Source organism: Alligator sinensis, unplaced genomic scaffold, assembly GCF_000455745.1.
Source record: "Alligator sinensis unplaced genomic scaffold, ASM45574v1 scaffold487_1, whole genome shotgun sequence".
Lineage (NCBI taxonomy): Eukaryota > Metazoa > Chordata > Crocodylia > Alligatoridae > Alligator > Alligator sinensis.
The window spans coordinates 320,176-334,732 of NW_005842301.1; the positions used below are offsets into that span (position 1 = coordinate 320,176).

The 14,557-nt window shown below is 43.6% G+C and overlaps 1 protein-coding gene across 2 annotated transcripts in view; it reads left to right on the forward strand.

Annotated features, from left to right (window-relative positions):
- FANCD2 (FA complementation group D2) overlaps positions 1–14,557 on the forward strand; it is a 194,560-nt gene that overhangs the window by 48,741 nt on the left and 131,262 nt on the right. For both annotated transcript variants that reach the window (XM_014522094.2, XM_014522095.2), the window contains exons 10-16: positions 2,933–3,020; positions 6,566–6,670; positions 7,939–8,039; positions 8,354–8,462; positions 9,334–9,369; positions 11,043–11,186; positions 12,274–12,408. In XM_014522094.2, the coding sequence (XP_014377580.1) occupies positions 2,933–3,020; positions 6,566–6,670; positions 7,939–8,039; positions 8,354–8,462; positions 9,334–9,369; positions 11,043–11,186; positions 12,274–12,408 (718 nt within the window). The remainder of the gene's footprint in view (positions 1–2,932; positions 3,021–6,565; positions 6,671–7,938; positions 8,040–8,353; positions 8,463–9,333; positions 9,370–11,042; positions 11,187–12,273; positions 12,409–14,557) is intronic.

Genomic DNA, 14,557 nt, shown 5'->3' on the forward strand with positions numbered 1-14,557 from the left:
CTGCAAAGCAAGCTCCAAATTGGCGGGAAATTCTCCCTTGCACCGGGGTTCTCCTCTGCAGCAGAAAACTCCACTGTGCAAGGAAGCTGCAATTTAGCGGGGACAATTTAGCAGTGCCGAAGCACACACAAATAAAAATCACACCTTTTGGGTTGTGACAGTTTGAAGGGACAGTGTTGGGGAAACTTTGGGTAAATGATTGCTTGCAAAAGTAGGGGACTTTTGCAGGCAGCCCCTGCATGCATGGCAGCAGCGGGGCCGGTGGTGCCTGCAGGGGATGCCTCACTAGGGCAGCAAGGAGCTGCCAGAGGCAAGAAGCTTTTCGACACAGCCTCACTCTGCCCTGCAGTGCCGGGTCACACCTGCTGGGCTGCAGAGGCCACAGGGGATGGCAGCAAAGCAGAGAGCCTGAGCCCACAGTGGCCAGCCCACCTCTGCCCTGCACACAGATCTGGGGGGCATGGGTCCCTCCTGCCCCCTTGGGAGTTTGTGCAGTGGTGGGGAACCAGGCCCACCTCCTGCCACCCAGATAAGCTGCCTGCGGTCCCGTCCCACTCCCTGCCGAGGCCCCAAGCCCCACACACCTCACAGCTGGGCAGCAGCCCGAGCCCCAGCCCTGCCCAACTCCCTCCCTCCCTCCCTCACTATGGGGCCCTCAATTCCTGCTTTCCCTCCTCCCCCATATTACCTGCAGGAGTTTCTCTCCAGGCTGCCTAGCGGCCATGTGCATGCACATGGTTCCCCTTCCTCCCACTCCCCTTACAGGCCTGCAGATAGCTCTCTGCAAAAGTGCAAAATCTGTGGGTTTCTCTCATGTTTTCCTTGGGTAAAGGGGGAACCTGGGTCCCCTGGCCCTGTCTCAACCTTGCTTTGGGCATTGAGCCTGCTTTGGCTCTGTCTGGGCCACTGGCCCCATTCCTGGGCCAGTGAAACCTTTGTAACCTAGAAGTAAGCTTTCTGGAAAACACAAACTAAGCCCCTTCTGGGTCCAGACTTAAACAGTGACTACCTGCCAACATAACAAGTCTTCCCTTTACCCCAGGTAATATTGCCCTGTAGAGCATCAACACTCTGTTCACCTTCCTCAAGATAGTCCCAGTGCCAGCTAGGAGAACGTCTGCATTCTCCTTGCTCTGGAGCTCTTGCCTTAGCAGCCTCTGGGGCCAGACTGACTGCTCTGGCTCAGGCCCTGGATTCATATAGCTGGAAGCCATGCCTCATTTGGTCATGTGGCTCCCTGAGCTGCCCCAGGTGTTTCCTGAGTAGGCTTGCTGAGTAGCCTTCAGTGCAGTTTACTGATGCTGGTCTCACTGCTGCAGTGGGGCCCATGCTTCCTGAGCAGAGTTCTGCCCTGCTGGATTTATTGCAGAGTAACCAGCTTTGTGATAGGCACTCCTAGCCTCTGCCCCTTCCCCTGGCTGGCTATTTTCCTTGTAGCCAGCTCCACCAACTACTCTTTTCTCCTCAAGTAACAGGAGCCTTCTGGCTGTCTGTTACAGTCTGACAAGGTTCCTTGGGTGAATTTGATATCTTTTATTAGACCAACCCAAATGGTTGGAGAATAGTTATTAAGCAAGCTTTCGGGTTCAAAAACCCTTCGTCAGGCTCAGGAAGCTGCAGCAGTTGGTGTGTCCAACTGTGTTACAGTCTGCTATTTAGTGTGTTTGCACACTCATGCACTGCCTAGGACAGAATGGGGCCCCTGCTTTATTTGTTTTTAGGCATTGCTATAATGGCAATACTCAACTAATGGTGATAAAACAACAAAGGAATGTTGGGAATCAAGATACTTGGTTCTGTGTTTGGTTCTGAAGAGGTATGAGCCTCAGAGGCTATGGATTCAGCTTTGCTGTGTATCTGGCATGTTCTGTCAAACAGTAGGTCTGACAGAAGCAGGGGGTACAGACAGACAATTATACTGTTTTAAGGTAGGGAGGAAGAGAGACTTACTGCTTCTGAGTGTATCTGTTATACAAATTGTAACTGTTTACTCTGTCCACCCTTAGCCTGCAGTAAGTGACATTAAACTCACAACATAGTTTCATTTAGGGGTAAGCTGCCCCACTTCTACTTACTGTGGGACAGGAACAGACAGTTGAAACAATTACAGCAGATTCAGCTTAGGGGTGGTAAATTGACACCTGAAAATGGTATAATTGTTCATATGTCTGCGCCCAGGATTTTCTTTCCAGCTTTGCCCCAAATGACCTTATGCAATCTTTTGATTTCACTGTCTGTGACTGGGGAATGATTCTTGTATTGTGTAAGGCCTTGTATCCCTACTTTTGGTTATGAATGTCATACAGTTATTAATTTCAGGCAACAGAAGGTGGCTTCCAGCTCAGCATATTTCCCTCAGGCTGCAGAAGATGTTTCTCTTGAAGTGCCTGTGTCCTGTGTGAAGCTCTAATTTTATGTTTGCTATAGAAGCAGCTGAGTGACCAGGATTACAGAGGGGTCAGCAGGCTAGAGCAGAATATTCAGAAATTGTCAGAAATGTTGCTGTTAAACAGCAGTTTGGAGAAACAGTGAGTTTCAGAGGTTTGTAGTGCAGACAAAGTTAGATAAGTTTTTCTATGAATAGCAAACCCAGGACTAGCTCTACCACATTTCAAGTTCTTGCTTCACCTGAAAAGTCAAGCATATCAGGATGACCTTCTTGTATTGCTCCCATTTCTGCCTAAGAGATCTATGGCAAATGTCAGACTTCCTTCATGTCAAGTGCAAGTCAAGGAGCAATGAAACAGAATCTCAATTGTGAGAGAAGCAATTATTTTGAGAATATTTGCCTTCTATAGTATCAGTGGCATATGTTACTGTCTCTCTTAGAGATTTTGAAGCAAATTGCATTTTTCTATCTCATAATTCATCTTAGTGGAAAACAAGCAAAAGGCTTTTATTTCTTGTTTTCACTGTTTTTCTTCAACATTAGCTATTTATTAAAACGGGACACACGACTAACTGTTCCAATCCTGGATGCCCTTTCCAGTTTGGATCTTGATGCAAGACTGCTGGCTGAGGTAAGAGATTTTCTGTTAAATAGAACAGGATATGCCTACTGCTTAGTAGAATCAATATTAGAACTGCTTTGATTTATTAATTGAATTTTATTAAAACTAGCTTCTTTCTAGATCTTCAGATCTTCTGGAGGCATCCAAAATTGGAAAGGTATCATTTAAATCAGTAAGCATTAGGGGTGTGCGAAGTGGGCCCTATTTGATTTGGATTTGTTTCGAATCAGGGACAGTGATTCGATTAGTTTATTTGGATCACTGTCCCTGATTCGATTAGGCCGAGTCCGAATCTGAAGATTCGATGCTGATTTAGAGAATCAGCAAACCGGCTGCAGACACAGCTTTAAATGTTTTTTCTACGTACCTCAAGGTACCAGCGCAGCAGCCGGGGGTTCACCGAGCATGTGAACACTTCCAGGTTCACATGCTCGGCACTGAACCTGGAAGTGGACCGGAAGTATTTCCGGTCCGCTGTGGACTGTGCTGGGGCGGGGGGGCCTGCACTGCCCTGGCTTGGCCATCAGCCTCAGGGGGACCCCGGTTGCGCCGCCCCCCCCCAGACCCAGGAACACCAGTTGCCTAATTGGAGGGTACGGGGGGCCCCCCCACGCACTCTCCAGCAGACCTGGAAGTGTACTGGAAGCACTTCTGGTCTACTTCTGGGTCTGCTGCTGAGCGTGCTGGGGAGCTCCCCACTTCTGTGGGACGCTTCATGCGCCCCAGCATCGTTGCATTCATGAGCCGCCTGCTACCTAGAGGTATGTAGAAAAAACTTTTAAAGCTGTGCCTACGTCTGAATTGCCGAATCTCTCTGAATCAATTTGGAGGGTTCCGATTCAATTCGGAGAGATGAAAGGGTCTTCTGATTCAATTCGGATTTGGAGATTCAGCCTCCGAATTGGGCCGAATCTCCGCTGAATCGAATCAGGAACCAAAGCTTTGCACAGCCCTAGTAAGCATGTTATAGTGAGAAAGCAAAAAACAGTTAAAGTGATGGTCAGAGATGAGTTTTTCTGGTTCTCGTGGAATAATGTGTTCATAAAAGAAGTTCTGTTCCAACCCCTTAGAGTGAGGGTGGGGCCCTGGGACTTACCTGGGACCCTGGGATGGATCTGGGCTGTGAGGCTTCTTGCAGGTGGGATCTACCCTGGAACACAGGGGTGATCACCATAGCCAACACAGTGATGGCGCCAGAAGCAGCAAGGGGCCTGGTGGCATTGAGTCTAGAGGTGATGAGAGGTCCAGGGACGGGTGTCTAGCAGTGGTGGGGTCTTGGGCATGCAGTGAGTGTTCAGAGGTTGCTGTGGCCAAACTCAGCACTTCCTTTCTTTTTTTTGTGTCTTTGTCACAAGATATTTAGTAGAATTTGCAGATTTGTTGGAATCTGATAGGGCGCTTCTGCTGTCGCCTAGCTTGCTGCTGATAGCCATGGTCAGTAGAGCCAAAGGACCCCCTATTCTGTGGCAAGCCATGTCCCCCAGCTTCTGGTAGCTCGCTAGTAGCCCAGCAGGCCATATAGGCTCTTTGGCTCCAGCTTCTGCTGGCGAGTTACTTCTTTTAAGGGAAGGGAGTGCAAGCAGAAGAGAAATACAGCAAGGCAGATCTTATTTCTGAAACAAGACCACATTTATCAGTTAACAGCAATACCTCATGGAAAGTCCTTGTACAAGAATGACTAAGCCAAAATTAAGCAGAGTCCATATCAGCAAGAAGACAGGCCTAAGCAGCCATGTCTCCTTTTCAAGCCAATATCCAGTGATGGATTTTTTGGGTATGGACACGTACGTTTGGAGTTGTTTCAAAAGAGAGTACCGTATTTACTCAAATATGACCCTGATTGTGAGATGACCCCCCAATAATTATATTCTATATATGGAAAATTAGTACATTATAATCAATTTTCCAGGTATGGAATCTAATTGGAGGTTTTCCTTGATTTTGTCCCCCTCCCAGTGCTGCAGCAGGGAAAATAAATCTGAGGCTTCAGGTAGCCCTTTTTCTTTTGGTTTCTCTCCAGCCTTTTCCATACAGTATCCATATACTTAGTTTATCCAGAATTGATGCATGTTACCTTTTTGTGAAACTGCAAAGTTTCACAATTACTGCAAGATACTCCAAAAACACACTTTTGGGCAGCACTTTGGCACGTACTTATATGTAGTACAAACTTTTTTTTTTTTAATTTGTATCTGAGGCCAAATTAGCCCAAACTAATTCCCTATCCAAGAGTCCAAAACTGTAAGTGGCCCTACTACTGGCAAACATCCTTCACCTACACCTGGGGCTTCAGATGTTTCCAAAACCTTTGGCGGGCATCCTACTTGCAGGCCTAAGCCTGGAGACTTGGGGTTTGGATGCTCCCAAGTTTTGCTTGTCCTTAGCAATAAGGCCTTTGGAGCAAGCAAGGGAGGAGACTCCCATTTCCATAAACTGGGCTTAAAGCCCCTGCAACTCAGTGGGTACTGAACCACACAGTTCTCCTGCGATGCAGTTTGGGAAAACTGTCTTCTTGGACACAAATACATGGTATTTCCCCTGCCAGGTTAAGAAGCCACTACACTTGTCCTGAGCCTTCAAGAGGCTTAGTCCAAAACCGAAAACTCCTGATTTACTATATAGTTCCTTGGGCTTAGCCCCACTGGTCAACAGTTTTTTTTTTTCGAGCCATGGTGACCCTGTAGCTTAGCACTGCTCAGTATGTGTGTGTATTCCAGATACCAACCCATAAAGGATCCATGTGCTAATTAGCCCCCCAATCATGCCCTGGATGCAGCGTTCTTCTCACAGGTCCTGGGATGTTCCAAAAATGTATATGCAGATGAGGCGCTGGGCAACCTGGTCTGGCTTTACTTTATGGAGTGGGGAGGGGGGGCACACTAATCATATACCCCAGGTTGAGAATGGGGGATGACAGAGGGATCCTGTTTGGGGTTCTGTTTGGTGATGTTTGCCAGATGTTTAAGGCTGGTGAAGAAACAGGAATAATTGGAAATGGGAAAGAAAGGTACAGCTCAGCTGTGGGAGTGAAAAGGAAGTCAAAATCTATGCAGTGTAGTAACACACTATGACTTTAAAAAGGGTTGGTAGTGAGGGGAACTGTGCTTCATGGGCTCTACCATACATCTTATTCAGATGGCCTGCAGTAATTTATCTTAGTGATATGCTCCCATTATCATGTTTGTCCAATATGGTCTTTGTGTTTTATATTCTCGGTTTTGGCTGCATTTAGTCAACTGCATAAGTAGTTTCTATATTACTGAGCACATGCTGCTTTTGGCAGCAGTTTAATGATAGACAGTGTATTTAAAGAGGTTTCCTGGTAGGTGATTATAAGACCAGCAATTTTTTTTCCCCCATATGAGGTATTTCAAACGGGCAGCAGCTGTTGGGTTCTAACTTACAAGTGGATGAACTGGAAACAATGTAAATAAACGTAGTAAAACACTCCAACTTTAACATGGGATAAAACAGCCTTAAAGTTGGAGCACTATATTTGTTTTGTTTGTTTGCCTGATATCTTACCTCATACATGACACATTTTTTTCCCTTAGGTGCGTCAGACTGCTATGTCCATAGTGCCGGCTGTAAAATTGGAAGACTTGCCTGTTGTAACCAAATTTATTCTTCATAACATTAAGGCCACAGACGCAGAAGAGGTATAGAATTTACACCATCATAGTAAGGATACATAAAAGAGAGTGGTGCTGTTTGGGAATGTAGAAATAGTCATGCCAGAGTAGACTGGCTCAATCTGTCTGGCTTGACTGAGTCCAATGCCTGCTTCTTCAGAAGCAGGTATGAAAGCTCTCATACTACTCTAAATTGTTAAGAATTAAGCTGTATGTGGAATATATTCCTGATCCCTATAGTTATCCATTTGTGCCCTGAAGCGTAAGGCTCGAGACCTCCTTTTATATCTTTTTCTTATACCTCCTTTTCTTTCAACTTTCTTTATTATTATTTGGTTTTGGAATATATTTTGCAGTGTAAACAGCTAAAAAAACTTAAAGAAGTGTTAGGAGCTTAGATCAGTCCAACTCTACCAAGCTAATCTGGTTAGGAGGCAGTTTTAAAGCCCTTCTAACATGATTGAGTTGAAAATAAAGGGGAGGTTTTCAAAAGTACTTTAGACTCCAGATCTTTTTAGTGGGGTTTGTGCTCCTAAATCCTGTTTTGAAAATTTCTCTGTGATAGTCCTCACAATTAGTGAGGGCTATTTTCAGGTGAAGACTTAAAATTAATTTTCAACTTCAACTTTGCGATAGACTTGTATAGAGGAAATGTGCTCAGGTTTTTTAAATGGGACTGGTTAGTACATTGAAGTTTCTTCCTAGCTAAACTGGTTGAGAGATTGCTCACGTCACCATGAAACATTTTAGCTCAAATTGGTATTCTCAGAAATATATGATCATTTGACTATAATGTATTTAGAATGATCAACCTGATCTACAGTAGTTGCTACAAACACTGAGATTTACATATGTAAAACCCCTGTACCACAATAATCTCATGTTTACCTGGCATACTATGCTGCTGTTATATGGAACTCATAAAAGTAACCTGCAGAATATAGATTCTCTCCTGTGAGCAAGTGGGAATTTTGTGGAAGAGCCTTTTAAAGAAATCTCTTACCACCACTTTTCTACAAATATTCATATACACAGATAATGCATAAGTTATTTAGTGATGGTGCATGAAATGTTCTTTGCACTTTTTTCTAACTGAAAAATCTTGGCATTGTCTAATGTCTATTTTTTCTATTGGCCTTTCCTGTTGTCTTTGAGGATTCTGTAGATTGCCTTTTTCTTTTTTTCTGTCTTTCCCCTCTTCCTTAATGTCACTTTTATTTGTACAAATACGCTAACAAAACTGCCTGTCATTGTAAATTGTTCCTACAGAGCTTTTTGCCTTCTGTGTCCTGCAGGTGATTTCTGATCTCCGTAAAAACTTGGATCTGTCCTCATGTATTTTACCCATGCAGATACTGGCTTCCAAGAACAAGCTCAAAAGCCAGGCCCAAGCAAGGTACTTTTCCAGTGTCTATGTAATTTTACTTATCTGTTGTATGGAAAGGATATGACAAAAGGGGCTTGGACACTAATTTATGAGGCTGCATAATTTAGAATCCACTGCAGATTGATGTTAGCACCTTCAGCATTTCCATCCTTATCCAATGAAGCTAGCAGCCATATAAACACACTCTTGTGTCTACAACACACTCTTGTATCTGCTACTGTATCTTGTACAGTAAGCATCCTTCATCTTCTGACTTTGGTCTTCCTATCTTTATCTGTTCATGCCCTGCTCTGCATTAATTCTGCCCCTCTGGTTATTTGCAGTTCCTCCATGAGCCAAGTAAGCAGTAGTCAAAACTGTGTGAAACTCCTTTTTGATGTGATAAAGTTGGCTGTGAGATTTCAGAAAGGCATTTCAGAAGCTTGGATTAAGGTCAGACTGTCTTCTCTGGTTCTTCATTTAACTTCAACATTAATTTTAGATTTCCTTACATTCAGGTTTGCTTGTAAAAAACGATCTAGTACTGCACTTTTATCCTTTCCGTTCTGATACTTGTTTCCCTTCTGTGCTCCAGTTTAACAGTATTATTTCCCTGAGATACTATGTTATATACTTTTCAGCTACAGACCTCAAAGTGTGTTCTTTAGATAACCAGTGAGCAGCAGCTACCGTATTCTACAGACTGAGAAACTGAGGTGCAGGTTAAGCCCAAGTGTGTGTTTTTAAGTGAGCAATTACATTTAGATTTAATTTTTAATGTAATTTTTTTCTGAAAATTTAGGTCTTAACTTCTCTGAATCTGTTTTTCCCATCTTTGGAATGGGATAATATATTTATTTGTTTTATAGGAGTGGTTGAGGCTAGGCCAACTGATATTTTTTAAAGTGCTAAGAAAGTGTTCTTCAGGGAAAACAGGACTACATTTCATTTTAAAAATGGCCTCTCAGTTGATGTGTATATAATGAGGTTGGACTTTATTCTTCTTTCCAATTCTTCTTTCTTTCCTTAGGAATGTAATTCCATTTTCAAAGACTGAAGTTACTTGAGTGTATGCTCAACCAAGCTATACATTTGTCCACTGTCTCCAGACTGTAATGATGGGTGCAGTAGAGAGAGTATCCTGGTTTAATATATACATGTTATTGCAGAGATGAGAAATTGATGGTGTAATATTTATTTTGATATTTGCCGATTTGGTCCATCTTCACCCAGCTTTATTTTCCAAAGTGTAAGGCATTGGGGTTTTGAAATACATAGTGATGTACTATTGTGACCATTTATTTTGTATTTGTTTCCTCCTCAGGCTATTGAGAACACTGTTTCTGTATCTGACCATAAGGTAATATCTCTGTTGACTGTTTCTGTGCTGTACTCATCCTTTTTTATGAGCTCCTGCTTGGACCTACTATAGCAAGGACACTTGTTTTGTCCATGGCATAAAGTTTGGAGGTTTTGCTGTAGAGCTCAGGAACTACTAGTGATTCAGTTGTTGTAGGAGAGGTTGTTTAGGTATTCATTTCTTCTGTCCATGGTTTTAACTGGGTTTATTTTGATTTGTATTTACACATGCATGTTCTTAATACTGCATCCATCCATATTAGTGACCTGGAAGATGGGATGGAGTGCATCCTCAGCAAGTTTGTGGATGATACCAAACTGAAGGGATTAGTAGGTACACTGGAGGGTAGGGCTAGGATTCAGAGAGACCTTGACAAATTGGAGGATTGGACCAAAAGAAATCTCATGAGATTCAATAAGGGAAAGTGCAGTCCTGCACTTGGGATGGAAGAATCCCATACACCAGTACAAGCTGGGGACCAACTGGTTAAGGAGCAGCTCTGCAAAAAAGAACCTGGCAATTACAGTGAACAATAAGCTGAATATGAGCCAACAGGGTGCCCTTGTTGCAAAGAAGGCTAACAGCATACTGGGCTGCATTAGCAGGAACATTGCCAGCACATAGAGGGAAGAGGTTCTTCCCCTCCATTTGGCACTGGTGAGGCTACATCTGGAGCACTGTGTCCACTTTTGCCACCTCTCCCTCCACAAAAAGGATGTAGAAAAATAGGAGAGAGTCCAGCGGAGGGTAATGAAAATGGTTAGGGGGCTGGGGCCACATCACTTATGAGAAGCAGCTGAGGGAACTGGCCTTATTTAGTCTGGAGAAGAGAAGACTAAGAGGGGATTTAATAGCAGCTTTCAACTACCTGAAGGGTGGTTCCAAAGAGGATGGAGCTAGACTGTTCTCAGTGGTGGCAGATAACAGAAGGAGGAGCAATGGTCTCAAGTTGCTGCAAAGAGAAGTTTAGGTTAGATATTAGGAAAAGCTTTCTCCCTTGGAGGATAGTAAAGCCCTGGAACAGGTTATCCAGAGCGGTTGTGGAATCTCCATCCTTGGAGGTTTTTAAGACCTGGGTAGACAAGCTTTGTCTGGGATGATATAGTTGGGGATGGTCCTGCTTTTGAGCAGGGGATTGGACTAGATGACCTCCTGAGATCCACTCCAACCCTAATTTTCTATGATTCTATATCAGGGGTCATCAACGTTTTAGGGCAGAGTACCAAAAACACCTGCAACCTTGACTTGTAAGAAGTTGACATGCCAGGGGCGGATGGTGGGGGAGCCATGAGGTGCATGATTCTTGTGGCAGTGTAGCCCTGGTCCTTTTCCTGCTGTCCACCCCAAGCTGAATGCGCCAAGCAAAATGCCTTCAAGTGCCACACTCTGGCACCCGTGCCGGGGGTTGCCTACCCCTGTTCTATATCATCCCTGTGTTTCATTCAGTCCTTCTGAAATCATGTAAGAGAGGACATATATTCTCTGAATCCACGCCCCCCCACTCCTGGGTTTCTGGGGTATCTTCAGTTCTAGTTCTGACTAGATAGTTAAGTGGCTTATTGAGTCCATAAGTTTCTCTGCAAATCTGATTTAAAAATGTATGTCTCTTTAGGCTTTGGTTTGCTCAGTTCTTGCACAGCTTTACTGATTAGTGATTATTTCCTCTGCAAAAGGTTTTGGATCTGATAGTTCTCCTGCTAATCTATACTACAAACATCAAGAACAGGAAGCAAATTGAGAGACTGCTGAGGAACAAGGTTCAACTGGGCTATGTGCCAGAGCAGCTGCTGCAGAGCGCCTTCCAAAATCACTCACTGGTCAGTAATGCCGCTGCTTTGGGATCCTCCTGCATTCTGCCAGGTTGTGTCAGTTGTTTGCTGGGTTCTGAGCAAAGATCCATTAAAAGCTTCTCTAGTGGATCTCAGAACAAGCCCACAATTGAGAGGAACTTTAGAATGGATTTTCTAAGGTTTGCCGGAGAACTCCCCTCCTGTGCCCTCAAGGTTGGCTAGACCTCTAATCCTTCTGCAGACCTTAGAAACCTCCTTTGCCCTTTACCTTCACCTCCCAGCCAGGGACCTCCAGTGCTTGACATACTGCTTCCCCTCACAAGAATTCTAGACAGTTACATTTTGAAACTCAGTTTTTAGTAAGTATAATTTTTTCTGCAGCTAGGCATGTTTATACACGGGGCTTGCAAACATGCAATTTCAAAGAGGAAACAAGGAAGAGGGAATAGGGCAAAGAGTGCCTATTTAATGGCTTGTTTACATGAAGTGAAGAAAAAAAAAAGTTAAACTAAGTGGAGATGTAAATTCAGAGTTGGTTACCTAAACCACATTAACTTTCACTGTGGACACTTTCAATCGTTCAAGCTTTATTTCAAGCACCTCCACTGCCATTTTTGAATGCGGGGACACTGATACATGAAACGCGGGAGGCTGCTGGAGCGTGGCAATTGCCATGCTCCAACAGACTCGATTAATTGAGTCTGCTCTGATGTGCTGGAATGTATAGGTGCCCTTTTATTTTGATTTAAAGCAGCCTTAAAGAAATTCAATTCCATTCCATTGTAAATTAGCATAAGAAAAGTAAGGTTACTTCTATCTTGAGTAATAATATCTATTGGTTATATAATTTGGAGAATCCTAATGCAAGAGGAGCACACACGTGCTACAGCCCTGCACACAGGGCACTTTTACCTAGCTGCCACTCCTGCTACCTGTGTCTCAGTGCCCTGAGGGGGTCTTGCAGCACCCTGGTTGAGAACTACTGTACTAAACTAACTGGGATCTTCAGAATGAAGAACTGTGCACCTGCATTTAAAATGTATAAAAAGAGGGATGGGAGAATTTCAAATCACAGTAGTGAGTCTAAAGATTTTTTTCATGATGTCTGTTGCAGGTGATTAGAGACTTCTTCCCTTCAATTCTGTCACTGGCTCAGAGCTTTGTGCATTCTGCAGACTCATGTGTTGTCTCGTTTGGGAGCTGCATGTACAAGCAAGCATTTACAGCATTTGACTCTTACTGCCAGCAGGTACAGTTGAAATAGATAATGGAGCAGACTTTTTACTCTGATAAACATGAGTTCCTAATGCTTTGCAGGTTATAGTAGTAACATAAAAAACCCTGGAGACAAAAGTCACGTGTACAAAAAAATGAGAATATATTTCCAGTTTGGCACAGTGTCTCTCAAACTATTTCCTAAAGTGCTATACAACCAAAACAATGCAAATACAAAGGTAAATAATAAACAGAGAAACAAACTAAGATGCAAAAAGGGGAGAGCAATGAGGACTTTAGTTTATGAGTCGAGGAGCTTTTGTGAGATGTCACTGGTGCTGCAAAGTAAATCGTTTTATCACTAATAGTACCAGACTTGAACCAGTTAAAATAGACAGTTACCAGTGCTAGAGGGAGCAGAGAAAGAAGCTGATGGAAGCAAAGTCTGGGAAGTCAGCTGGAGTAAGTCCAGTGAGGTGAATTTTGAACTGCATCTGGGAATGACAGAAGTCAATGCAGCTTTGTGGCATGCTGTAATGTTCTGCATTGTATTGTGGTACATTGGAAGAGCATAAGAGTAGAGTTGTATTCATGCTTGTGTTGCTGAAAAGGGAAGTTGAAGCAATTGCCTACAAAGACAATTGGGGTACACTGATAATAGATGGATCTGTACATGGTGGAGGTGGGTGGGGGGAGGAGAAGAGTTCAAATTCATGGATAAACTTAACATTGTGTGCGTTAGGGATTAAGGAGGTCCCTGAATTAAGAACAGATTTGGTAGAGATACAGTTGTGATTTGGGATGACCAAAAGGTTTTGGGAAGTAGTTAGCCGTGTTAGTCGATCAGAAGGCAGCGTAGATATGCAGCTTTATAGACTAACTAAATAAGATATATGTACACAGACCATGAGCTTTCATGAGCACAAGTTCACTTCATTAGATAGATACTGTGAAAAGGTGTGCAGAAAGTATAAGGAGAAAAAAATTCATTTGAGAACTAGTAAATAGCAGAATAAGATGAGAGAGAGAAAGCAGACATGCTGGAGAGCTAAGAGTTGAACTAGAAGCAGCTGTCATATAGGAGGATGAGTCCATTGTTTGTATAGCACTTAGAGGACATAAATCTTATGATTGGACTTCTTGAGGCACAAGTAGAGCAGTCAGAATGGGATAAGAAAGACTGGCAACAAGGGACCTGTTCTGCAGCTGCACAGCTAAGGCATTAACTCCAGAGGATGGACTAGTCCCCAGCATTAAAAATTATATGGAGGCCAGAATAAAAAAGGAGGATTCACCATTCTCATCAGAGATCATGTTTCCCTTTTCCTCTATCCCTTTGGCATCTGTTGGGCTTAACATTTTATTGTAATCTTTTCTGCTATACCTCACACTTCAGTACCATCTTTGTGGCAAAGATTTTCAGATAGAGTACGTATATTATTTTTCTTTGACGTAATTAGCCTCATGTACATTCACACTTCAGATGCATCTCATGCCCTAAGCATCAAGCAGAGTTGCTTTGTCTTAGCAGTATTTGCATAAGTGTGCTCCATCTCTGTACCTCCTTCTCTCCCTGAACTGAAAGAATAAATATTTTATACTCCTCAGTTCCTCTCAACATGCTAACGTGGAGCAGTGGTGGCCAACCTTTTTGACCAACATGCCACAAATTAAGCCTCGATTTTCTCCAAGTACCACTGATCTCTACCTACAGGGGCATACCTGACAGTGTTTGTGCAGGACAGCAGAGTGCTATTTCATAGGTTCATAGATTGTAGAGTCGGAAGGGACCACAATGGATCATCGTGTCTGACCCCCTGCCCCGGCAGGAAAGAGGACCAAGGTCAGATGACCCCAGCCAGGTGCCTATCTAGCCTCCTCTTGAAGACCTCCAAGCTAGGTGATAGCACCACCTCTCTTGGAAGCCCATTCCAGATCCTGGCCACCCTTACTGTGAAAAATTTCTTCCTAATATCTAACCTAAATCCACTCTCAACTAGTTTACACTCATTATTCCTAGTCACTCCCTGGGGTGCCTTAGTAAACAGCGCTTCCCCTATTCCCTGTTGACCTCCCCTAATAAATTTATAGGCGGCCACAAGATCTCCCCTCAGCCGTCTCTTGTGAAGGCTGAAGAGATTCAGCTCTCTCAACCTCCCCCTGTAGGGTCTATCACGAAGGCC